Here is a 20,040-nt window from a genome sequence, read left to right as displayed (position 1 = left end):
GCACATTTGGTTTTGTTGCAGCACCGTACAATAGAAGAGAGTTTCATAGCAGTTTTATAACAGTTTTATACTCTGTTATGACATCAAAGCACAAGTTCACAATTGTCTTTCTAAGACAACAGTCAGGTGCCCAAGTGGGCATTTAATTTTTTTAATTTTTTAATCATTCCTCCTGTTCATACTGACCATTAGAATACCCCATTCATAATGTATTGTGATGGGGCCCAAAATCCACAAGCCTCCATACATATTGCTTGTATATGAAGCTTCAGCCATCCCAATGATTCAAAACAAGTAGATATCTTTCAGTGTTACAGACTTCTTAGTGCCAAAGTCCCTCTTTTTGTTACTGTACTTCCACTGCAGCTCAACAGGAAAACACTGTCAGAAGAAACACAAAGGGGGAATTTGATGCTAAAAAGGCTGTAGAAGTGGCAGATATCCACTTGATGTGACTAATTTAGACTGCTGCAGCCTCGTAAAAGCTTCAGAATAAATTTTAAATAAACTTTTGCCCTATTGTGTTCCCCGTCATTTACACTGAAAGCACATTTTAAGGTGATATTTTAATACCCAGTATGAACAGGAGGAGTGATTATACAGTTCATATGGACACCTGACTGTTGTTTTGAGACTCGAAAAACTGTGAATCCATCCTTTAAGTGTTAGCCCACACAAAACATACATATGTCCAAATCTATTTATTTAAAACCTCTGTTACCTCTGTTAGACATTTGGCTTTGATAAAAGAAAACCAGTGAATAGTATTTTAGCATTAATCCATCATGGCCTAGCCTACTGGCTTTTTTTCCGGGTTTGACTATACAGTATAACAGTTTTAACTTTGAAAATATGGAAATATTAAGTAAAGTATTAGACAAATTAAAATTTTGACCTGACAATGGTGCTTAGATGAAGGGTTAAGGGGTGGGAAAAAGTGTAACAAAAGGGGTGGCAGAAGGTGCTACAAGTCATCCTGAGGGGGGCATGAATGTCTATACTAAATTTCATGTCAAGCTAACACTATGTCTACTTTATGGGGGAATTAGAGAAAAAGTGGGGGCTGGGGGAAGTGGGGGGGACGCAAAATGTCATTACCATCCATCCAACAGTTGATAAGAGATTTCAGTCTGGACCAAAGCGGTGGACTGACTGAATTATACTTACCCAAGAGCCAACTGTACTAGTGGGGCTAAAAATATGAATTCATGATTTTTCTACAACACCTGTGTGTGTGTGTGTGTGTGTGTGTGTGTGTGTGTGTGTGTGTTTGCGTGCGTTCGTGTGTACGTGCGTACGTGTTCATTTCACTGTATAAGTGGGCCAAATGAGCAGGCAGCAGACTGGTACAAATTCGACACTGGGACTCACTGGGACTACAAAGGGTTGAAATTTGATACACTTGCAAAAACAACCAAATCCCACAGGAGCTCTCCTTCAAGTTAAGTTTTTATTCCCCAGCCAAATACTTTTTTCTTCACTTTTGTTCAAAGATAAATTTGCTGTTAACTACGCTTGGCAGTGATCAAATAAATACGGCGGGGGGTTTGGGGTGTGGGGTTGGAGTGAGGCATTAATTTCTTAAGTGGGTGGCACAGACAAAAGGATTTCCTGCTACAGAAATATCTTGTATAGTAAATTAGGAGACTGAGTTAAAGCAGATATTGATTCATCATATAGGTTAATGTAACTTTTCTTTGATTTCACAGAACTTCACAATGAGGCAGCTGCCAGCAGGATTCCCAGCAGCACACTGGTTTGCTCATCTGCATTTATCAGCTTCTTCTCATTTTCATTTCCCTGATTTTTCTGTTCAGGAACAGAAATGTACAGTATGTTGCGGTGGGACACATCTCTCTAATACAGCAAAGAACATGTCACGTTTTAAACTGAATTTCAGGTTTGTCTTCCATCAATGTCAGCATTAAAACTCATAAACTGAACTTGTGTATGTCTGTAACCCAAAAATCAGTTGTGTCGTTATAAGAGGAATGCATTATAAACACAATTCAGATAGGTAAGTGTCACCACTTTTGGATAGTTTTTGCAGTGTAGTTGGTGGTGTTTTGCTTTTCATCTGTTCTCAATCAAAAATTACAAAACTACTAGAAATGACATTTAATTTCACTGATGGTCTCCCATCAACATGCTACTTATTTCCAGCAGCATTGTACCAAAAACAGAACAATGACACCCCCTAGTGGCTGTAACATGCATGGAGCTGTTACTGTCAGTATTTAATCATTGTGATAGTTACATAACGAACTAAAATAGAGTTAAGAACCCAATATATTTATATACTGTATATTTTATATTAATATATAGCATGTGTAAGGGGGGCGGGGGGTGTATTGATGTTAGTTGTTTTAAAAGTGTATCAACAATTTTATTATACATATATATATATATATATTTTGGATCAACAGCAACTACTGGCAATGACATTTCTGTATACAATGCTCTGATACAATAATTTAAAAAAAGAACCCAATATTTAGGCTATACCCCTAACCTTTGTGTTAGTTCAGTCTTGGACCACCATTGTCTTAGCTTTGATGTCACAAAATTGTAATGCTCATTAAACTGTGACTTAAAGTGATCACAGTAATAAAGGGAAGGTTCACATTCGACAATTAGAATTACATGTGGGTATTTTATAAGATCATCTCAGTAGGCTATGTGCTTAAATTGCACTACAAGCCTTCAGCATCTCAATCTCAAGAATCCTATTCCATGCACCATTCAGACCTTTATGTTGTGAAATAAAAATTACAGAAAGTACCTTCCTTTTGGACTGTAAAATTTCCTGTTGGGGTGTAGTGAGTCATCTTAATATTTCTAAACTGCTGGCTACACACACAATTGGCAAAACACAGCAACTGTAGGCCGCCTATTGGAATATAACAGAAATATAGACTATGTTCTTCCTTCCAGAAACAATAACCAACTACTATCTTACATTTATGCATGTTACAATTGTATGTAGGCATTATTGTGAGTTAGACATACTGCCAAATGACTAATTCAATGCAAATTAGTACGGTTACTGAACAGAGAAAACAAGAAATGAATAAAAAGCCCCATAAGAAAATCCCCCCACAAAAGTTCTCCTCATCCGCGCATCCGTATTGCTCAGTGAGTCATAACCTACTCCTCGCTACAGCATGAAGTTTGATGGAGGCGTCTGATCCAATTATGCGTTATTGTTATTGTTTTATCGTCGTCTTTACTTTGTTCGCCCTCTCTGCAGCACAGTAAGTCAAGTTTAATAGACCACTTTTATCAATTAAGCGTTACGTTTGTTGTCGTTACTGTATCAGCCTGGGTGTTGGGCGTCGAAGTCAGTTTCGTTTTCTGAAAAATAAAAAACAATTAGGCTAGTAGAGTTTAAGTTAGTGTGGAGCTACATTATTGTTTGTGGAGATGACTAGTTAGGTTTTAGGCTGAGTTTAAGTTATCGCAGATGCAGATTAAAACAGGTTGGCGTTGTTTTTAAGGTTTAAGGTGGGGTTGACGTTTGGGTAACAAATCGACGAGTAACACATTTTGACACACAACACTTAAACTCTATGTCACCTACATGTTCATTAACACGGTTAATTTTGTAGTGAAGATAAGTAGGAATACGTTAGTCAGTGTTTCAAATGGGTTATTATTGCTTTTTTAGAGGGATTATAGCCCTATTTGCAACTGAAATTTACTTTCGTTTTTGACTGCTATTCAAGGGCTTCCGTAGCTGCCAAATTTGAAGGGAGAGCCCGCTTATCTCAAAGTAAAGGAGTCATCCGGAGCAAGAGGGATGTGTGTCCCCATGGTACTTACGACCATGAGGGCAAGAAATGTTGTAAATTATGCGACAAAGGTAAGTCTCAGTGAATAAAACCAGCTCAAGTTTGCTGCCTTCCTCAATCACGGAGGGTCAAATGTAGGGCAGCATCTCAAGACAACTACGTACATCAGTGTTTCCCACACTTTTGAGAGATTAAGATGGTCGGACCTCAGTCTGGGAGTAAATCATGGCAGCCAAATTAAGAGGTTATATCTATTTTAAAGATGGGGCTCTAAACAATTTATTGTTTTAGTAATTTAACTACTGGTTGTATTGGTATGGATGGCGATGATGCATCAAAAAGGTCACACCTACAAAGCATGGGATAGAAAATTTACCAGTTCATAAATGTTCCAAACAAACCAGCAAAAAAACTAATGCCCATATTTCAGCTCTGAAACAAAGAAAGCAAAGAAATATATAAATTATTGTTAGATTTTTACACATTTTTTAATAAACATCTTTTTCTACATTGTTTCAAGTTGATAACTAAACTACAAGTTAGCAGCACAAATTAGGCCATGGCAGACCGCCTCACTCTGTATAATTATTGGGAAATGCTGTACATTTACTCAAATACTGGACTTCAGTACAGTTTTGAGGTACAACTACTTTATTCTAGTATTTCAATTTGATGCTACTTCATACTGCCACTCCTCTGGCAATACTTAAGAGGGAAATATTGTCCTCTCTTCTTCACTGCATTGATTTGACAGCATACTTTTCAGATGAAATTTTAAAACAAGCCTTTAAAGTACAACAATTTATTAGAGATGAAACCAGACGTTATCAGCCTTTTTGGCCTCTGACGTCTTACAAAAAGCAGTGTGTACTCAGGGTCCCATGTTCTCCAGCAGCTTCAACAGTAACATGTTGCTTACACACTAATGTTTCAGTATATGATGTAATTATGTCATAAATGATAAGGGACCAAAGCACTACTTTTATCTTAAGTACAGTTTATTTTTGCTAATACTTGTGTACATGGGATTGTTTTATGCTGGACTTGTAATGGAGTATTTTTTGTATTGTTTTGTATCTTTCACATGTCACAAGTAAACTTGAACTTTGTGGTAGGTAATAACGTTTGACAAGATATTGATAAATATGGCAATTACAAGCTGTCAGTGTCTATTTTGCAAGAATAAGTGACACAATACTGACTTTGAACATTTTTGCATGCCTATCTTTCTGTAATCTATCTGATTAGATAATTTGTCTCCATACTGTAGGTCATCGGCTGAAGGAGGCCTGCACTGCAACAAGTCCTACAGAATGCGAGAAGTGTGCGAGTGGAACGTATAACAGCCTGCCTAATGCCCTGCCGTCCTGTGAACTCTGCATCTCATGCTCATCCAATGGTACAGACACAATTAAACACCATTTTTTGATTTAACAATGGAACTGGCCTATACAAGTGACATAAGATTTAGAAGTAGGCAGGTACACTGTCTAATATGCTATGCTTTTAAGATGTCTCAGACCACATAAGCTCCACAAAACTCTGGCAACATATGGCCAATTGACATTCCTATCCTTATAAAGAGAATCAAGAAATCCTAATTATAGAGTTAATTCAAATTTGCATATGGCTGAAAATAATGTTGGTGTAAAATTTTCTCCACTTAGTTAAGGTTAGTTAAGTATATTCACAGCCTCGTTTTAAGTTTACACAAAGAAGAATGATTACAATTATTAGTCAGGGAAGAATCATCACCAACAATTAAAATAATTAATTGTTTAAATAAATTACCAAGCACAAATGCCATATTGCCTGGATCCAGCTTTTCAAAGTTTAAGGTTTGCCGCTTTTCTTGGTTGTAATTTTACACATTTTGGGTTTTAGAATGTTTTTTAGAGATATAAATTTATTTATTGACATCAACTAGAGTTCTGAGAAAATGTTATGGGCTTTTTGGTTTTCTTTACTACTTTCCGACATATATAAACCAAATAATTAAAGGTGCAGTGTTTAGAATTTAGTGGCATGTAGCAAAACAGACATGGCAGAAACAAAATATAATATTCACCCTAGATGCACCTAAATGCTACACACTATGCCTTTAAGCAATAAATGGAAAATGTTGGCCAGATTAATCAATAATGAAAACAGCTGCAGCTCTAATTCCAATCATTTTAAGTGAGATATGCAGAATCAAAAAATAAAAAGAATCAAAAGCACTTAGTTTATCTATGAGGATTCAGTACTCAGAGTAAATGTTTTTTACTTTTAATAAAACAAAACAGACTAACTCAACAACAACATTAAAGAATTCACTCTAACATGAAGTGTAGACTACCCATAAAAACCAAATGTTTTACTGTGGTGATTTTTGGATAATAAAGTAATGTAAAGGTCTGTCAGAACCACTGGTGACAGTTGTATCAATGTACTTTCCTTCTAGCCAATCTAGAGGTGCGCGAAAACTGTACATCTGTCAGTGATACTAAGTGTCAATGTAAAAAGGATCACTACTGCACTGGATACATGAAAGACACCTGCAGGATTTGCAACCCTTGTAAAGTGTAAGTTTTACTCATTCAAATATTTGTTCATAGGATATGTGCAAGGCTTTTAAAAACTGTCAGTTTTATTTCAGTGTTTTGTCAATCATCAATTTGTTGACTTGTCTTCACCAATTACCAGCAGAGTTTTGAAACCACAGCAAAGTGACTGATAACTTTTTTTGGGTTCTTTTTGGTTCAAGGTGTGGTGATGAGGGGATTAAAGAACGCTGTACAGCCACCAATAACACTGTGTGCAATGGCAAAAGTGAAGGTATGATTTTAAGTTTGATGGCTGGAGTTTGCAACCTGGTGACAATCAGACTACTGCCTTGTCATTTTAAAGTATTTTTGTCTGTAATGAAAATGTCCACTAATATCTGTGTGCTTGTGTTTCAGGGGGAAAACTGCCAACTAGACTCTTGGTAGTTCTACCAATATTGTTAATTGCTGGTATTGTGGTCACTGTAGTCTTATGGAAAAATAAACGTGAGCATTTCTACTACTTTACAACTATATCTAACGTGACCAGCAGAGGGCACAACAACATTCTATTTTCCTTGGAAAAATAGCAAAGTATAGTAATAATACCTTTAGTTTAGCTCTAGTAATGTTCTGATTTAATCATTGTTTTTGTATCCTCTCCATAATATATCATTGCATCTTGTTTTTTAATCATTTGTCTCATTAGGGAGCACAGAGAAGGACAAACTCAGGAATGACACAGCAGTACAAACTCAGGAAAAGGACAATGCAACGGTGGTAAATGATTCTCCTGTATTATATTTTAATAATAATAATAATAATAATAATAATAATAATAATAATAATGCATTTTATTTAAAGGCGCCTTTCAAAGCACTCAAGGTCACCTTACAAGGCACATATAACACAACAACAGTACATCAAACAATATAAATCAGGTAACATTTAGTGCAAAGATAAAAAATAAATATGAACGTGACTACAAAGTGCATTAGTACAATAAATAAACAAGAACGAAGATTGCATAGTTAGTGTGAGACAGAGTATGCCACTCTGAATAGGTGCGTTTTCAGGTGGTATTTAAAGTAGGAGACAGAGTCCTAAGTGCAAATGCCTGGTGGGAGAGAGTTCCAAAGGCGGGGGGCAGATCGGCTGAAGGCTCTTGACCCCATGGTAGTTAAGTTGGCAGATGTGGCGAAGAGCTGGTTGGCAGAGGAGGATCGGAGAGTTTGAGAAGGTGTGTAGATGTGAATAAGTTCAGAGAGATATGATGGTGCCAGGTTGTGAAGGATCTTGAACGTGAGGAGTAGAATCTTAATGTCAATGCAGGATTTGATAGGGAGCCAGTGAAGTTGCTGCAGGGCAGGAATGATGTTTTCAATAGAGGGAGTTCTGGTTATGATACGAGCGGCTGCGTTCTGTACCAGTTGGAGTTTATGAAGAGATTTCCGAGGAAGACCAAAGAGGAGAGAATTACAGTAGTCCAGACGAGATGTGATCAGGGTGTTTACCAGGATAGCGGTGCAGGTTGGTGAAAGTGAGGGATGGAGATGATTGATGTTACATAGATGGAAGTATGTAGACCGAGTAATGTTATTGATGTGGGCTTCGAAAGATAGTGTGCTGTCCAGGATGACACCCAGGCTCTTTACCTGAGGGGATGGAGGAACAGTGGAATTGTTGATGGACATGGAGAAAGTGTTGAGTGTTACTAAGGTTGATCTGGTACAGATGAGGAGGACCTCAGTTTTTTCGCTGTTGAGTTTAAGAAAGTTCAGTGAGAGCCATGATTTAATTTCCAGTAAGCAGTCAGATAGAGCTATGGGTGGCAGAGTGGAAGTAGGCTTAGTGAAAAGATAGAGTTGGGTATCATCAGCGTAACAGTGGAATTGTTGGTCAAATTTCCTGAGAATGTGACCAAGAGGCAGAAGATAAATAGTGCGCAGGAGGGGGCCAAGGACCGAGCCCTAGGGAACACCGCTAGAGACTGGAGAGGAGCCAGATCTCAGGTTCTTGATTTGAACAAACTGTGCGGCCAGAGAGATATGATCTGAACCAAGCCAGAGGGATGTCAGTGATTCCAATGGAGGCTAATCTGTCCACGAGGATGTCATGAGAAACGATGTCGAAAGCTTCACTCAGGTCGAGGAGAACCAGAATGGAGAGAAGTCCAGAGTCAGATGCCATCAGAGGTCATTGGTGATTTTCACTAGGGCTGTCTCAGTGCTGTGGAGGGGACGGAAGCCTGACTGAAATTGTTCATAGAGATTGTCAGACAGATGGGTGTTGACCTGAGCTGCAATAGTTCTTTGTAGTATTTTGGAGAGAAATGGCAAGTTAGAGATGGGATGGAAGTTGTTAAAATCATTCAGATCGGCGCCAGGTTTCTTGAGTGTTGGTGTTATTGCAGCAGTCTTTAGTGATGATGGAACACAGAATACACCAGAAGTCAGTGAGGAATGAATGATGTCAGTTATTAACGCGGACAGGGCAGGTAGGCAGATTTTTACCAGGTGGGTAGGTAGGGGGTCTAACTGGCAGGTAGATGACTTGGATTTATGAATGAGACCAGTTATTTCGGAGACAGGTAGCAGTATGAAGCTGCGGAGAATTTTGGCATTGGCGAAGGTCATGAAGGTATCTGTGAGTAAGTGAGGTGGTAGAGCATCAGGTGGTTTCAGAATATTGTTGAGAGTTGAGAATAGGGCTCAACTATCCCATCAGCTGTCCTGATTAAGGTTGAGTAATATGTGGTCTTGGCTGAGGAAAGAGCATCCTTGTATTGAAGTATGTGATTATAATACATTTCTTTGTGAACTGCAAGGCCGTTTTTTACATAAAAGGGCTCCAAACGACGGCCTTTAGTTTTGAGCTGGCGTTGTGCTGGTGTAAACCAAGGAGCAGAGTAGGTAAAAGAAACAGACCTATTTAGTCCATTTATAACTCTCTGACCATATTTGACCAACTGTAGATGTTTGTCCTGTTTTTATCACACACACACACACACGCCGTCCAAGGTAACTTTTGGGGTATTTACATAGAGTATAATTTCCTGGAAATTCACCCTAACACTAACCACTATTTGCCTGACCCTAACTCAAACCTTAACAACTGATCAGTGTTTTCAATAATTGGTGACACGTCTTTTCTCCCCAACTGAACAAGCCATCCCCAATTAACTGGTTTCCCAAAAGTAGCCTGTGACAGACCCACATACATACGTATATGTTCATGTGTCATAAACCCTTTCTGTCTCTCCTTTAATGTTTGCGAAGCATCTGCTTTCTAAAGGAGATACAGGTTAGTTGTCGGAAACCTTTGTGTCCTTGTTAGCGTGCTTGTGCTGAGTCAGTGTTGTTGTTGTGTGTCTGTAGCTGTAAAACTAGAATAACTTTATTTCTTATTTTATCACAGTGGAGTTGAAAAACTTTTATTAACATTCATTCTACTTTTGCTTTTCAGAAGATGCGTCTTCTTAACGGTAAGCAAAGCAAAACCTTTATTTTTAGTTGATGTAATATTAGAGCTTTATTTCTTTATATTTTGAGATTGTCAGATGAAATTGCTGTTTGATTGATAATCAGACCGTACTGTTCATTTCATTTCACATTGTTATTCAGTCTGACTTTCAGTTTATGTTAGCTGATTTCTGCATCCAAAGTTATTATTATCTTTTATGTGTGAGTCAAATTGTAAGTACATCAACCCGCACATCTCATCCATTTTTATGGTGATTTTTCCATTGCTATTTTTCACAGTCGTATCAATTTTTTTCTGACATCCTAATCTGTTTGGTTATTATTAGTTTAACCATCATGTTAATTGAAGACGTGAGGAGAAATCTGGCTGTCTAGAACCTGTGCCAGTTTAGTTATTGTGTCTGATGTCCTTTTCAACCTCCCTTGCCCTTAAATATGGTTATTTTGTATCTGCCTTGTGTCTTCTATGTATAGTTTACAATTTCCAGAATCAAAATGTGCCTGCAAGATCAATGAAGTTGTGATGTGTTGTGCTTTGTTGCATTCAACCCTATTTTTTCTGTCCTTCACATTAGTTCCACGTGTGGATCTCTCACTTTACGTGCATGACATTGCAGCCGTGATTGAATGGAAAGATATGGAGGCTATAGCTACGCGTTCTGGGGTACAAAAGAACACTATTGAGGCTTGTAAACAGAACTACCCTAATGACTGTCAGAGGCAGACACTTGAACTACTGAAGGAATGGGTGGAGAAGCACGGCATGCAGGCCTCAGAAAAATTGGTACAAATGCTAGAAGACAGAGGCAGAAGGCACACAGCAGAGAAAGTGCACGATATATTGCGTGGTGGCAGCAGCGCATAGAAACACGTAGCAGGATACCAGATGCTACTATAGAGGTGTGTAAACAGGACCACCGAGGCGATTGTCAGGAGCAGCCACACCAACTACTGAAGATCTGGGTGGAGCAGCAGGGCATAGAGAAGAAGAAGTTTTTAAAAACATTTACAGATACTGCATGACTGTCTACTGTGTGAATTGTTATTTTTAAAGGTTTCCATGACAGTGTTTAACTTGTAAATATTCATTTGCTTTTATGATGTGAAGAATGTGTTCAAAGTACTTCTAAAATAAGATGTAGACTTTATACATTACTTTATAGGTTGCTAGTAGCATTTAATACAGTTTAAGTACTTGAAAATATGCATTGTTACATCTTGACCACATTACTGCACCTCACGAGTGGTTAATTAATTAAATTACTAAATGCTCAAAATTTAAAAATACAAATCTTAAACACACAAACATCAGATCTTTCTATGACCTCATCTTTTTTCCTTGTATCTGCATTTTATGGTGATAAGTCAGAATGATTTTCATAATCGTCAGATTAATTGATGATCAGTGGGAGACAATCTATGCCCATTGACTGTTTCCAAGAACCATGTTTATGTATTCAAAGGTTGTTTTTTGTTTGCTGTAGGAGATTCAGTTTAATCATCTCATAGAAATCAGAGAAAATTCTGGAATAAAAATAAAATGAAAAACTGGAATATTTGCTTTTGAGTATATATATAACCAATTTTGATCTTGGCTCTCTGTGTACAACAGTATTACTCAGTGCACACCATTGTAATCTAAACTGTCACTCTAATATCAATCTGTCGAACATTTTTTGATTAATTGTTTGGTCTATAAAATTCCAGAAAATACTAACAAATGCACACCACAATATGAACTTGTCTTGAGATTTCTGGCTTTGTCAGATTAACAGTCCAAAAGCGCCAAAATATTCAGTTTACTGTCACTTAAACAAAATAAGGGAAGTCTGCCAAATTGAGGAGCTAGGGACGTTTGGTGATTGATTATCAAAATAGTTTTTAATGTAATTTTATATCAACTGTAGAGCTGTACTGAGGAAATAAACAGAAATTGCCAGATCTTATGACTGAAACTTGCTCAATTGCAGCAAATTCCTCATTCTGAAAATACTGATTAAGTAGTCCACACTGACGAGAAGGTGGGCTTATTTTGATCAAAAAATAGTGTGGTTGAACCTCACTTTTAGTAGACATTTTGTTACAGCAAAAAAACTGCATAAAATTCCAACCCATCTACATTTAACTCACTTGCTCACCTGCTTTCTGTCACTGTTTTACTCATTCATGTGGTTTCTCTGTATATACACTTTTTTCTCCTTATTCCTGTGTGTTATTACACTTTTCATGTAGCCCTTACACATTTTTTTTGACCTGGTCACTACGCTAAAGCAGAATGCTTTATCATGTATGGACGTTCATGACTACAACCTTCTTGAAAGCAAAGACATCAGTTCACAAGACTTATTGCTCATAAATATGACTCAGTATCTTCAGATAATGAAATCAGAGAACAACATTTTCTGCTTAGGTCTTTACAGTGTGAACATAGCCAGAAAAAATTTAAGATTTAGAAGTTTAGTTATGCTACATTTAAATATGTCTCTTTAAATTTGGGCTAGACTGATACTGGATTTAGTTTTAAAAAATCTGATCAATATTACCATATATATACAGAATATGTAGCCTACATAAACACATTTTTTGTAGTGATCCCTAAAATTTGGTAATATTGGAAATAAGTTTATTTCTAATCCAACTGCTCAGAACTCTAATACTTATAAAAATATAGAAACAAGTTTACTCATTTACTTCAAATGGCAAAGAAGAAATACTATTCTGATAAAATCAAAGAATCTACTAACAACATAAAAAATACATGGAATATCATTAATGAAGTATTAAACAAGAAAAAGGTGCCTGTGAAATTCCCATCCCAATTTACAGATGGCAAGTCCATATTCTCTAATCTCTCTGACATAGAGAATTAATTTAACAATTTCTTTTTTTTTGTTAATGTTGGTAGCTCTTTAGCCATGAAAATTCCACCATCAAATGACTGGCCTACATATAATATTGGTTTCTTCCCTGTATTGCATAATTTCGAACCTCCCACTAATGAAGTGATCGACATTATTGTAAATCTTAACAATTCTGCAGCGGCTCATGATGAAATCAAGGCTAAGCTGCTAAAGGAAGTAGCTCCCTTCATTAGTAAACCCTTAACACATGTCCTTGCTATTTCATTAAAAACTGGGGTAGTCCCTAATGATCTCAAAGTGGCAAAGGTCTTGCCTCTTTTTAAAGAAGGTGAACCCAGTATTTTTAACAATTATCGGCTGATTTCTATCTTACCGTGTTTCTCCAAAGTCCTGGAAAAGTTAGTATACAAGAGTTATTAAACACCTTAATGGTAATAACATACTGTACAAACACCAATATGGTTTTCGTCAAAAGCACTCAACATATATGGCATTTTCTTGGATCACAGTTAACCATGATATGAATCTTCTGTCAAAACTCCACCCATATGGTTTTCAAGATGTTGTGTTCAGACGGTTTAGTGATTACCTTAGTAACAGAGAACAATATGTGTGTTTAAATGGTCATGTATCTAAGAAAGCAAAACCATACTGTGGTGTGCCTCAAGGTTCGATTCTTGGGCCCCTTCTGTTTCTAATTTTCATAAATGATTTTGCTATAATGTCTGAGTCTACTCTGCCCATTCTATTAGCAAATGACACTAATATTGCCATGTCTCACTCTGGCTGTCTAATCAGAAATGCCAATACCACTCTGGAATATGCCTCAAGATGGTCTCAGACGAACAAGCTTTCCTTAAATGTGAACAAATCAAATTTCATACTTTGTAGAAACAAAAATAAAACTTTTCCTGAGCAGGATTCAAAGCTGCAAATTAATAACATTGAAATTAAACAGGTCTCTTGTACACAATTTCTTGGTATATAAGTTGATGAAAGATGTATAGAAACCATATTGAGTATGTATGCAAAACAATTATGAAGTCTTATGGTATTAGAAGAGTCTCTCATTTAGTTAATCAGTCTTGTCTTATGACATTATAGTATAGCTTAATATTTCCATATTTGACATTGTCTGGGCTACTTCATATTCAGAAATGTGTCATTCTGCATAGTTACTTATTAGTTTTACATAATGATATTAGTACTCTTATTTAAGTTAAGGATCAATGTTCTGTTTTGAGTTGCAGTTGAAACATTTTTGGGGAAAGTGAGTAGCTAACAAGGATTCAGTCTTTTTAATTCATGTTGGGTATGGTCAACATGTTATGTAGCAACAGATTATTTGAAATCATTTTTGATGAGCCGCAGCATATGCCTCTGTCTTCCTTGATGTTTGTTTGGATGGACTGAGCCATGCGAGTGTTGGAAAACATCTAGCTGAGCAAGGCATGGGAAGTTTGGCTCAGCAGACTCATGTGCTCTGCTACTACTGCGCTGCCATTATTTCTGTCATGTCAAAGCTAAAATCTGACAGAGAAACAGTTCATAATCACATGATCTAACTATGAGATGATGATAGCATGCATGTACTTCCTACTGTCATTTCGTATGTCTTGAACTTGAGGAAGTCTACTCAAGTCAGTGCAGTTTTAGCACTTGCTTTCATATTGTGTTATTAATAGTAATAGTACTAGTAATAGTAAATTAGTCTGTCCTTAGCAGAGCATTTCGCAGTTCTCTCTTTAAATTCCCCTTAAAGCTCAGACCATAAGCAACAGTGTCATGTAATTTCCTCTTCTGTAATATATTGCTTTACTTTTTAGTCTGATGACGTTCAGGAAAGAAGAAAATGTGTCAGTGTCTATTTATTTCAGCACATAGTTTCACTTACAGAAGAAGCTGAATTTCTAGTCTATAAACCTGGATTTATTTGGACATTTTCTAGAAAGGGAGTAATTTTTCATTTGATTTTGGATAAAATGGTAACAGGATGTAAATGTTAAGAGGCACAATGTTGGTAACTAAATAGGGTTATCAGAGAAGGGCAACGTTCTTCTAAAGGGCTCAATCTTCCTTCCTCCCATGCATGTTGCACAGTCTGATACTGGAAGAGTGCGTCACTCAACCCACTGCCTCTATATTTAGAGGTACAATCTGTGCATCCCCTGATGGGTGGAGTACTCTATAAAAATAAATGGATTATTTGTATACAGTATTTAACATGATTTTCATACTTTTAGTTTAGTACACCAATGCTCATTTTTGTTTTGAATCCAATTTTCTTCTTAATTAAATGACTATTTCTATTTTTTGTTTCAGGATTTGAGCTGGACGTCTGCAAGGAGCTTAAATGTGAATGGTAGAAACTAGCCGAAGATGCAGGGGGCCATCGCACGAGTCTGTATGGTGGTGGCGGCTGCCATATTAAACCATCCCTTGCTCTTTCCTCAAGAGAACACCACACTTCCAGAACAGGATGAGGAGCTGATAGCTCGAATGCGTGAACATGAAGAGAGGCTGGAAATGGAGCAGGCCAAGCTGGAGAAGGAGCTTTCACAGCTCGACTCGAAGCAAGAAGAAACCAGGTCAGAAGAAGGTTATGGTTGGTACTTCTGGAGCGCTCTGTCCTTCGTCATATTCTTTACTATTGAGATGTGCAGGGCGGACTCTGCTGACACAGAAATACGGCCAGTTGACGAAGAAGATGTGTTTTCAGAGAGTGAATCCGTCAGCCCAAGCACAATGGTACTAGACAAGGATATCCTGAGCAACTTCTGTGACAGATCCACCTACACTTCAGCCCATGAAAACTGGAGGATCAGGGAGTTTGTTGAAGGTTTTGCTGATGACTTGCTGGAATCACTCATAGTTGACCGCACTCCTGATGAACTGCTGTGCTCCAAGAACACACCTTACTTAGCCAAAGATCAAGTCATGAAGTGGTTTCAGATCTTTGTGACCAAAGCGTGGGGACGCATTTCTCACAAATATGACTTCGAGGTCACTTTTCGCAACCTGGATGCTGCCGGTGCTTTGAAGATCAGATTCCGTTCAGGGAAAGTCATCGTGATGAACATCATACCCGTTGTTCAGCTTGAAGATACAGATGCTTATTTTGTCTCACACTTTCCATCAGATTGTGACAGCTCTCCAGACCCATACTGGCCCCTCTCTTTTGCTGTCTATGAAAGGAATTTGCTTAAACATTTTACTAAACGCCTACCACAAAATTCCTGTCATTTGCACTGCCTTCAGATTGTTTCTTTCCTGCACAGAAAGCAGACAGGGCTCACAGGAAAAAGTGCTCTGACTAACTACCACTTCAAGACTGCTTTGTTGCACCTGTTGCTGAGTAAAAGGCCCTCATTGTGGGGCATTGACAATGTTGAGCACAGGCTTCGGGATGTGCTCAACTTCATACAGAGGAGCCTGCAGGAGAAGAGACTGCATCACATTCTGATTGGGAACAGGAAAGTGCCTGATGTGCTCCAGGTTCCTGAGATTGTCTGCAAAGCAATGCCCATCAACCTGTTCAGGTCACTGGTGTTGCAAAGGGAACTTTATGCAGCAACAGCCAGACACTTCCAGGAGATGTTGAGGAATTCAACTGTGCTCCTACAAGAGTACACATCCCTCTTATCAAATGGAGGTGTACACCACAGTCTAGATGAAAGTGTATAAGCATTGGCCACATTTACTTATTTATAGCACTAGCAGTTCTATATATATTTTGTTACTAGAAATAATGTTACTGATGGCAGTTATCTGAATATGTAGTGATTTGCTGTAGCTGCTTTCTTAACGCAAAAAATTTAACAGTGTATTAAAAATATCCAGTAATTACATACATTATATCGGTTCAGTATTTCAGACTTAATATTATAATAATAATAATAATAATAATAATAATAATAATAATAATAATAATAATAATAATAATATGGGCTCTGCTTTGTAAAATCTAGTGTCTTACAAGACTTGTAAGGTGTATTGTATGCCTGTGAATGGATATTTTTCAAAAAATAATTTTGAAGGACTATTTCTGAATCTTATAAGCCTTGCTGCTTGTTTTAGAAGCATAACCTGAAAGGAGCACTTCAAATCTAGAAGAAGTAGCAATAAGTATTGTACGGATTTTAAAAATACCTCTCATATTATGCCAGTATCACTTACCAAACAGTATCACACGTTGTTTGCATTTGTACTGTTGCAAATCTGATGGCAGCTATTACACAATTCTCTTTTTTTTTATTGCTCATTAAAAAGCACATTTATTTGACCTATTAGATTTCTGCAATGTTGATGTCAACTTTTTGGCACTTTTGACTTACAGTTAATGAAATAGGACCAATGTATAGCCTAGAGGGAAAACATAATGAAGTTGTGTGTGTTGTAACAGACAGAAAACCTCAACGTCATTTCACCTACAATTTTTATTAGGAAAAGTGAACATCTTTGAAAACCTTTTATACATGTATACAAAATACAGTTAAGGTGCCTCATTCCCATTATGTCAATTTCATGTCTTCCCTCAATAAGTGCTGAATGTCCAATAAAAACAGATTTATTTGTTAGCTTTGTCTCTGGAATGTTTTTACTCCCCATGGTTTTTACTGAAGTAAAATTTCCTGTTACATCTAAGTTTGAAAAATAGACTTAAATCCAAAATAATGATGACCAAGAACACGAGTATAAACAAAATGCTGGACGGTTACAGGTGTTGGCCTTTGTTCTCTACAGGCCGTAGTCAAAGTTGGGTTTCCCATCAACGTAATTCTCGTAGAAGGCCTTGTGGGTGTCCGTGCTGTGCATGGTGATTTTGACAGCAGGGTCCTCTAACATGCGCTCTGACCACTTCTTCAGCTCCGGTGTGTGATCTAGGCAGCTGAAAAATAAATTATTGACTCAGCATGAAGGTTGTACAGTCAATCATCAAGAAATCTGAAATGTCAGATGTCATGAAGGAGAGATGATAATCATTTGTATCCCAATGTTCTCTTTATTGTACTTACTTTTGTACTGTACCTAACATCAACACCACACTTTTTGCTCCTCATAAAAAGGTGATGCTGACTGTCTTAAAAGGCTTCCATAGATAAATGTGTTTATTTATAAAAGGTCCTCAGAGATTACTTACTGTTTCACTTCAAAGATCTCCAGTCTCTCAAACCATGGCCACATCATGTAATCAATCATTGTGATAGAGTCACCACCAAAGAACTTGGTCTTCTTATTAACCAGGTCCTGAAACATAATCAACATAATCACTGTCACCCATCTTTTATAAAATATATTGTCACACTGCAAAGTAATCACACACTTTCAATTAAAGAAAAGATACATGGATGACAATCTCACAAATAAAGTAACTTCACTCATTATCTTTGAGGACTTACTACAGTTCATACAGTTGCACCCAAAGTAATTCGAAAGAACAGATTTAACAATCAACAAAACGACACATCTGGTGAATGTGTCAAGAAACCAGAGCACTCAAATTAATCTCAATTTAGCAATTTACCTCATTTAATTTGGTAAACTTCTCTTTCAGTTCAGCCTCCAGTCCTGAAACATCCTCACCATTCTTTCTGCCTGTCGGGATCTTGTAGAAGTATGGCATTATCTGTCAAAAACAGCAATTCAAATGATTCTTTAATGATGGTTCTAGACTTTACAAGATCAAATCCTATGATTTGTATTAAAGTTTTCATGTAAGATACCTTGGAATATTGCTCCAGCATCATCTTCTGTTGAGCTTTACCAAACGGGTTGGAAGGTAGCAGCCTCTTCTCAGGGTAGACCTCATCCAGGTATTCACATGTGATAGGAGATTCATACACCACCTCACCAGCAGGTGTCTCCAGTGTTGGGACAGTACCAAGGGGATTCTTCTCAAGGAACCAGTCAGGCTTGTCCATCAGGTTAATATTGATGGTGTCATACCTGATAAGAATCGAAGCACACTTTAAGGAATTTCACGATTCAGTGTGGGTAATGGTTAAGCATAAAATAATGAAGAATCAGGAAACTTTACTTGATCCCTTTGGCATTCAGCACCAGTCTGGCCCTCTGCGCAAAGGGGCAGAACCTCATGCTGTACAGTCTGATGCGGCCTTCGGGCACTGGATCAGGTGCAACACTTCCTGGAATTTTTTTGCAATTTCCAGATTGTTACACAGTGCAACAGGGAGAGCATGTTGATTTATATTTAAATACTAAAGCATTTGGTTGATGGCTTACATTTACCCCTTTTACAGCATCAACGTGGCTTTACTTACTGACTTTTTAAATTATTTTCAGCTATTGTGTTTCACAGATAAAATCACAACCAATACACACAAATTGAATTTGCTTGCTTTACTTCTTTACCTCAAGTTATTATTAATTTTAAGTTTTCTAATTAAAACAGCAAATGAAAGAAAGGACTTTACTAAACTACTATAGTAGTAAATATTAGAAATGCAGGACCTTTCCTTTAAATTTGTATGGTTACATTGTAATAGTATAATTGTGAATTGTGAAGAATCCCAGCTGAGAGTCACATGAGAGAAACCATGTATTATTTTTAAATAAGTAACCAGTAAATTTGCAACACTTTATGAGAGAACAGATCATATAGCCTACAGCAACAGTCAAACGTTTGGGCACACCTTCCTATTCACTTGAATCATGACTTGAATAAGCAAAAAAATTAGGAAAAAATAAGGAACATGAAAAGGAAACTAGGGCTTTGTTCTTCTTGTTACTATTATTATTTTTATTAGTCTGAATAGTAGCATCTTCAGACTTTGACGTTTTTGGTCCCTATTACCATAATTAAACCATAGACTGTATAAAAGAAAATGAATTAAACAAAAAGACTCCGAACTGGGGCTGGCTGCAGCAGTCTTTCTAACAAAAACAGACTGATGTAAATACTTTTCCAGAGTAATTGCCGGTTGTCTTATCTTTGGCGAAACACTTTTCAGTAGTCATGTTTACAATGAGGGTTGAAATCTGTATAAAAGTGGAGCTCTGACAACAGAAATGGCAGGTAGCTGTTTATGTACTACACTTCCGGGTTGGGCGTGTCAGGGAGCTTTTTTGTGTTAAAAAAAACTTTATTGAAAACAGTCGACTTCAGACAACAGTAACATACATACAATATAAACATGTCTAATAGACAAAAGAGGAAACAAATTACCACCAAACAAAATAAACCTTAAAGACTGCTTGACCACATTCCTCAATAACAATCCTGGTCATTTTAAGCATCTTTATTCTACCATAGCCTATATCCTTGAACCATCTACCCCAACTGAGGATAGAAGAGCAATGTAACAGTTTAATAGACTTTTTCAGAGCCAAGATCAACATCTGCTCTCTGATGTCCAGCTCT

General features: G+C 37.2%; 3 protein-coding genes across 3 annotated transcripts; 2 read left to right on the top strand and 1 right to left on the bottom strand.

The window, feature by feature from the left end:
• The first annotated feature begins 1,991 nt into the window (after window positions 1-1,991).
• LOC128372515 (tumor necrosis factor receptor superfamily member 6-like) lies at window positions 1,992-11,434 on the top strand. The gene is made up of 9 exons (XM_053332610.1): window positions 1,992-2,017; window positions 3,726-3,862; window positions 5,062-5,190; window positions 6,235-6,355; window positions 6,538-6,608; window positions 6,734-6,823; window positions 7,026-7,096; window positions 9,782-9,800; window positions 10,287-11,434. Exons 1-9 carry the CDS (start codon window positions 1,992-1,994, stop codon window positions 10,661-10,663), a joined length of 1,041 nt encoding a protein of 346 aa, XP_053188585.1. The 3' UTR covers window positions 10,664-11,434.
• A 3,551-nt stretch (window positions 11,435-14,985) lies between these two features.
• LOC128372514 (inositol 1,4,5-trisphosphate receptor-interacting protein-like) lies at window positions 14,986-16,374 on the top strand. Its single transcript, XM_053332609.1, has one exon. It carries the CDS (start codon window positions 15,039-15,041, stop codon window positions 16,341-16,343), a length of 1,305 nt encoding a protein of 434 aa, XP_053188584.1. The 5' UTR covers window positions 14,986-15,038; the 3' UTR covers window positions 16,344-16,374.
• Window positions 16,375-17,396: 1,022 nt separating this feature from the next.
• On the bottom strand, window positions 17,397-19,637 carry LOC128372756 (glutathione S-transferase omega-1-like). The gene is made up of 6 exons (XM_053332913.1): window positions 19,598-19,637; window positions 18,697-18,805; window positions 18,383-18,605; window positions 18,184-18,285; window positions 17,800-17,906; window positions 17,397-17,547 (listed from the first exon to the last, which is right to left on the bottom strand). The coding sequence occupies exons 1-6, from the start codon at window positions 19,635-19,637 to the stop codon at window positions 17,397-17,399; spliced, it is 732 nt and encodes a 243-aa protein (XP_053188888.1).
• Between the last annotated feature and the right edge of the window lie 403 nt (window positions 19,638-20,040).

Source organism: Scomber japonicus, chromosome 14 (genome assembly GCF_027409825.1).
Source record: "Scomber japonicus isolate fScoJap1 chromosome 14, fScoJap1.pri, whole genome shotgun sequence".
Taxonomy (NCBI): domain Eukaryota; kingdom Metazoa; phylum Chordata; class Actinopteri; order Scombriformes; family Scombridae; genus Scomber; species Scomber japonicus.
Note: the sequence above shows the minus strand (reverse complement) of the source record. Positions and strands in the feature narration are given on the sequence as shown.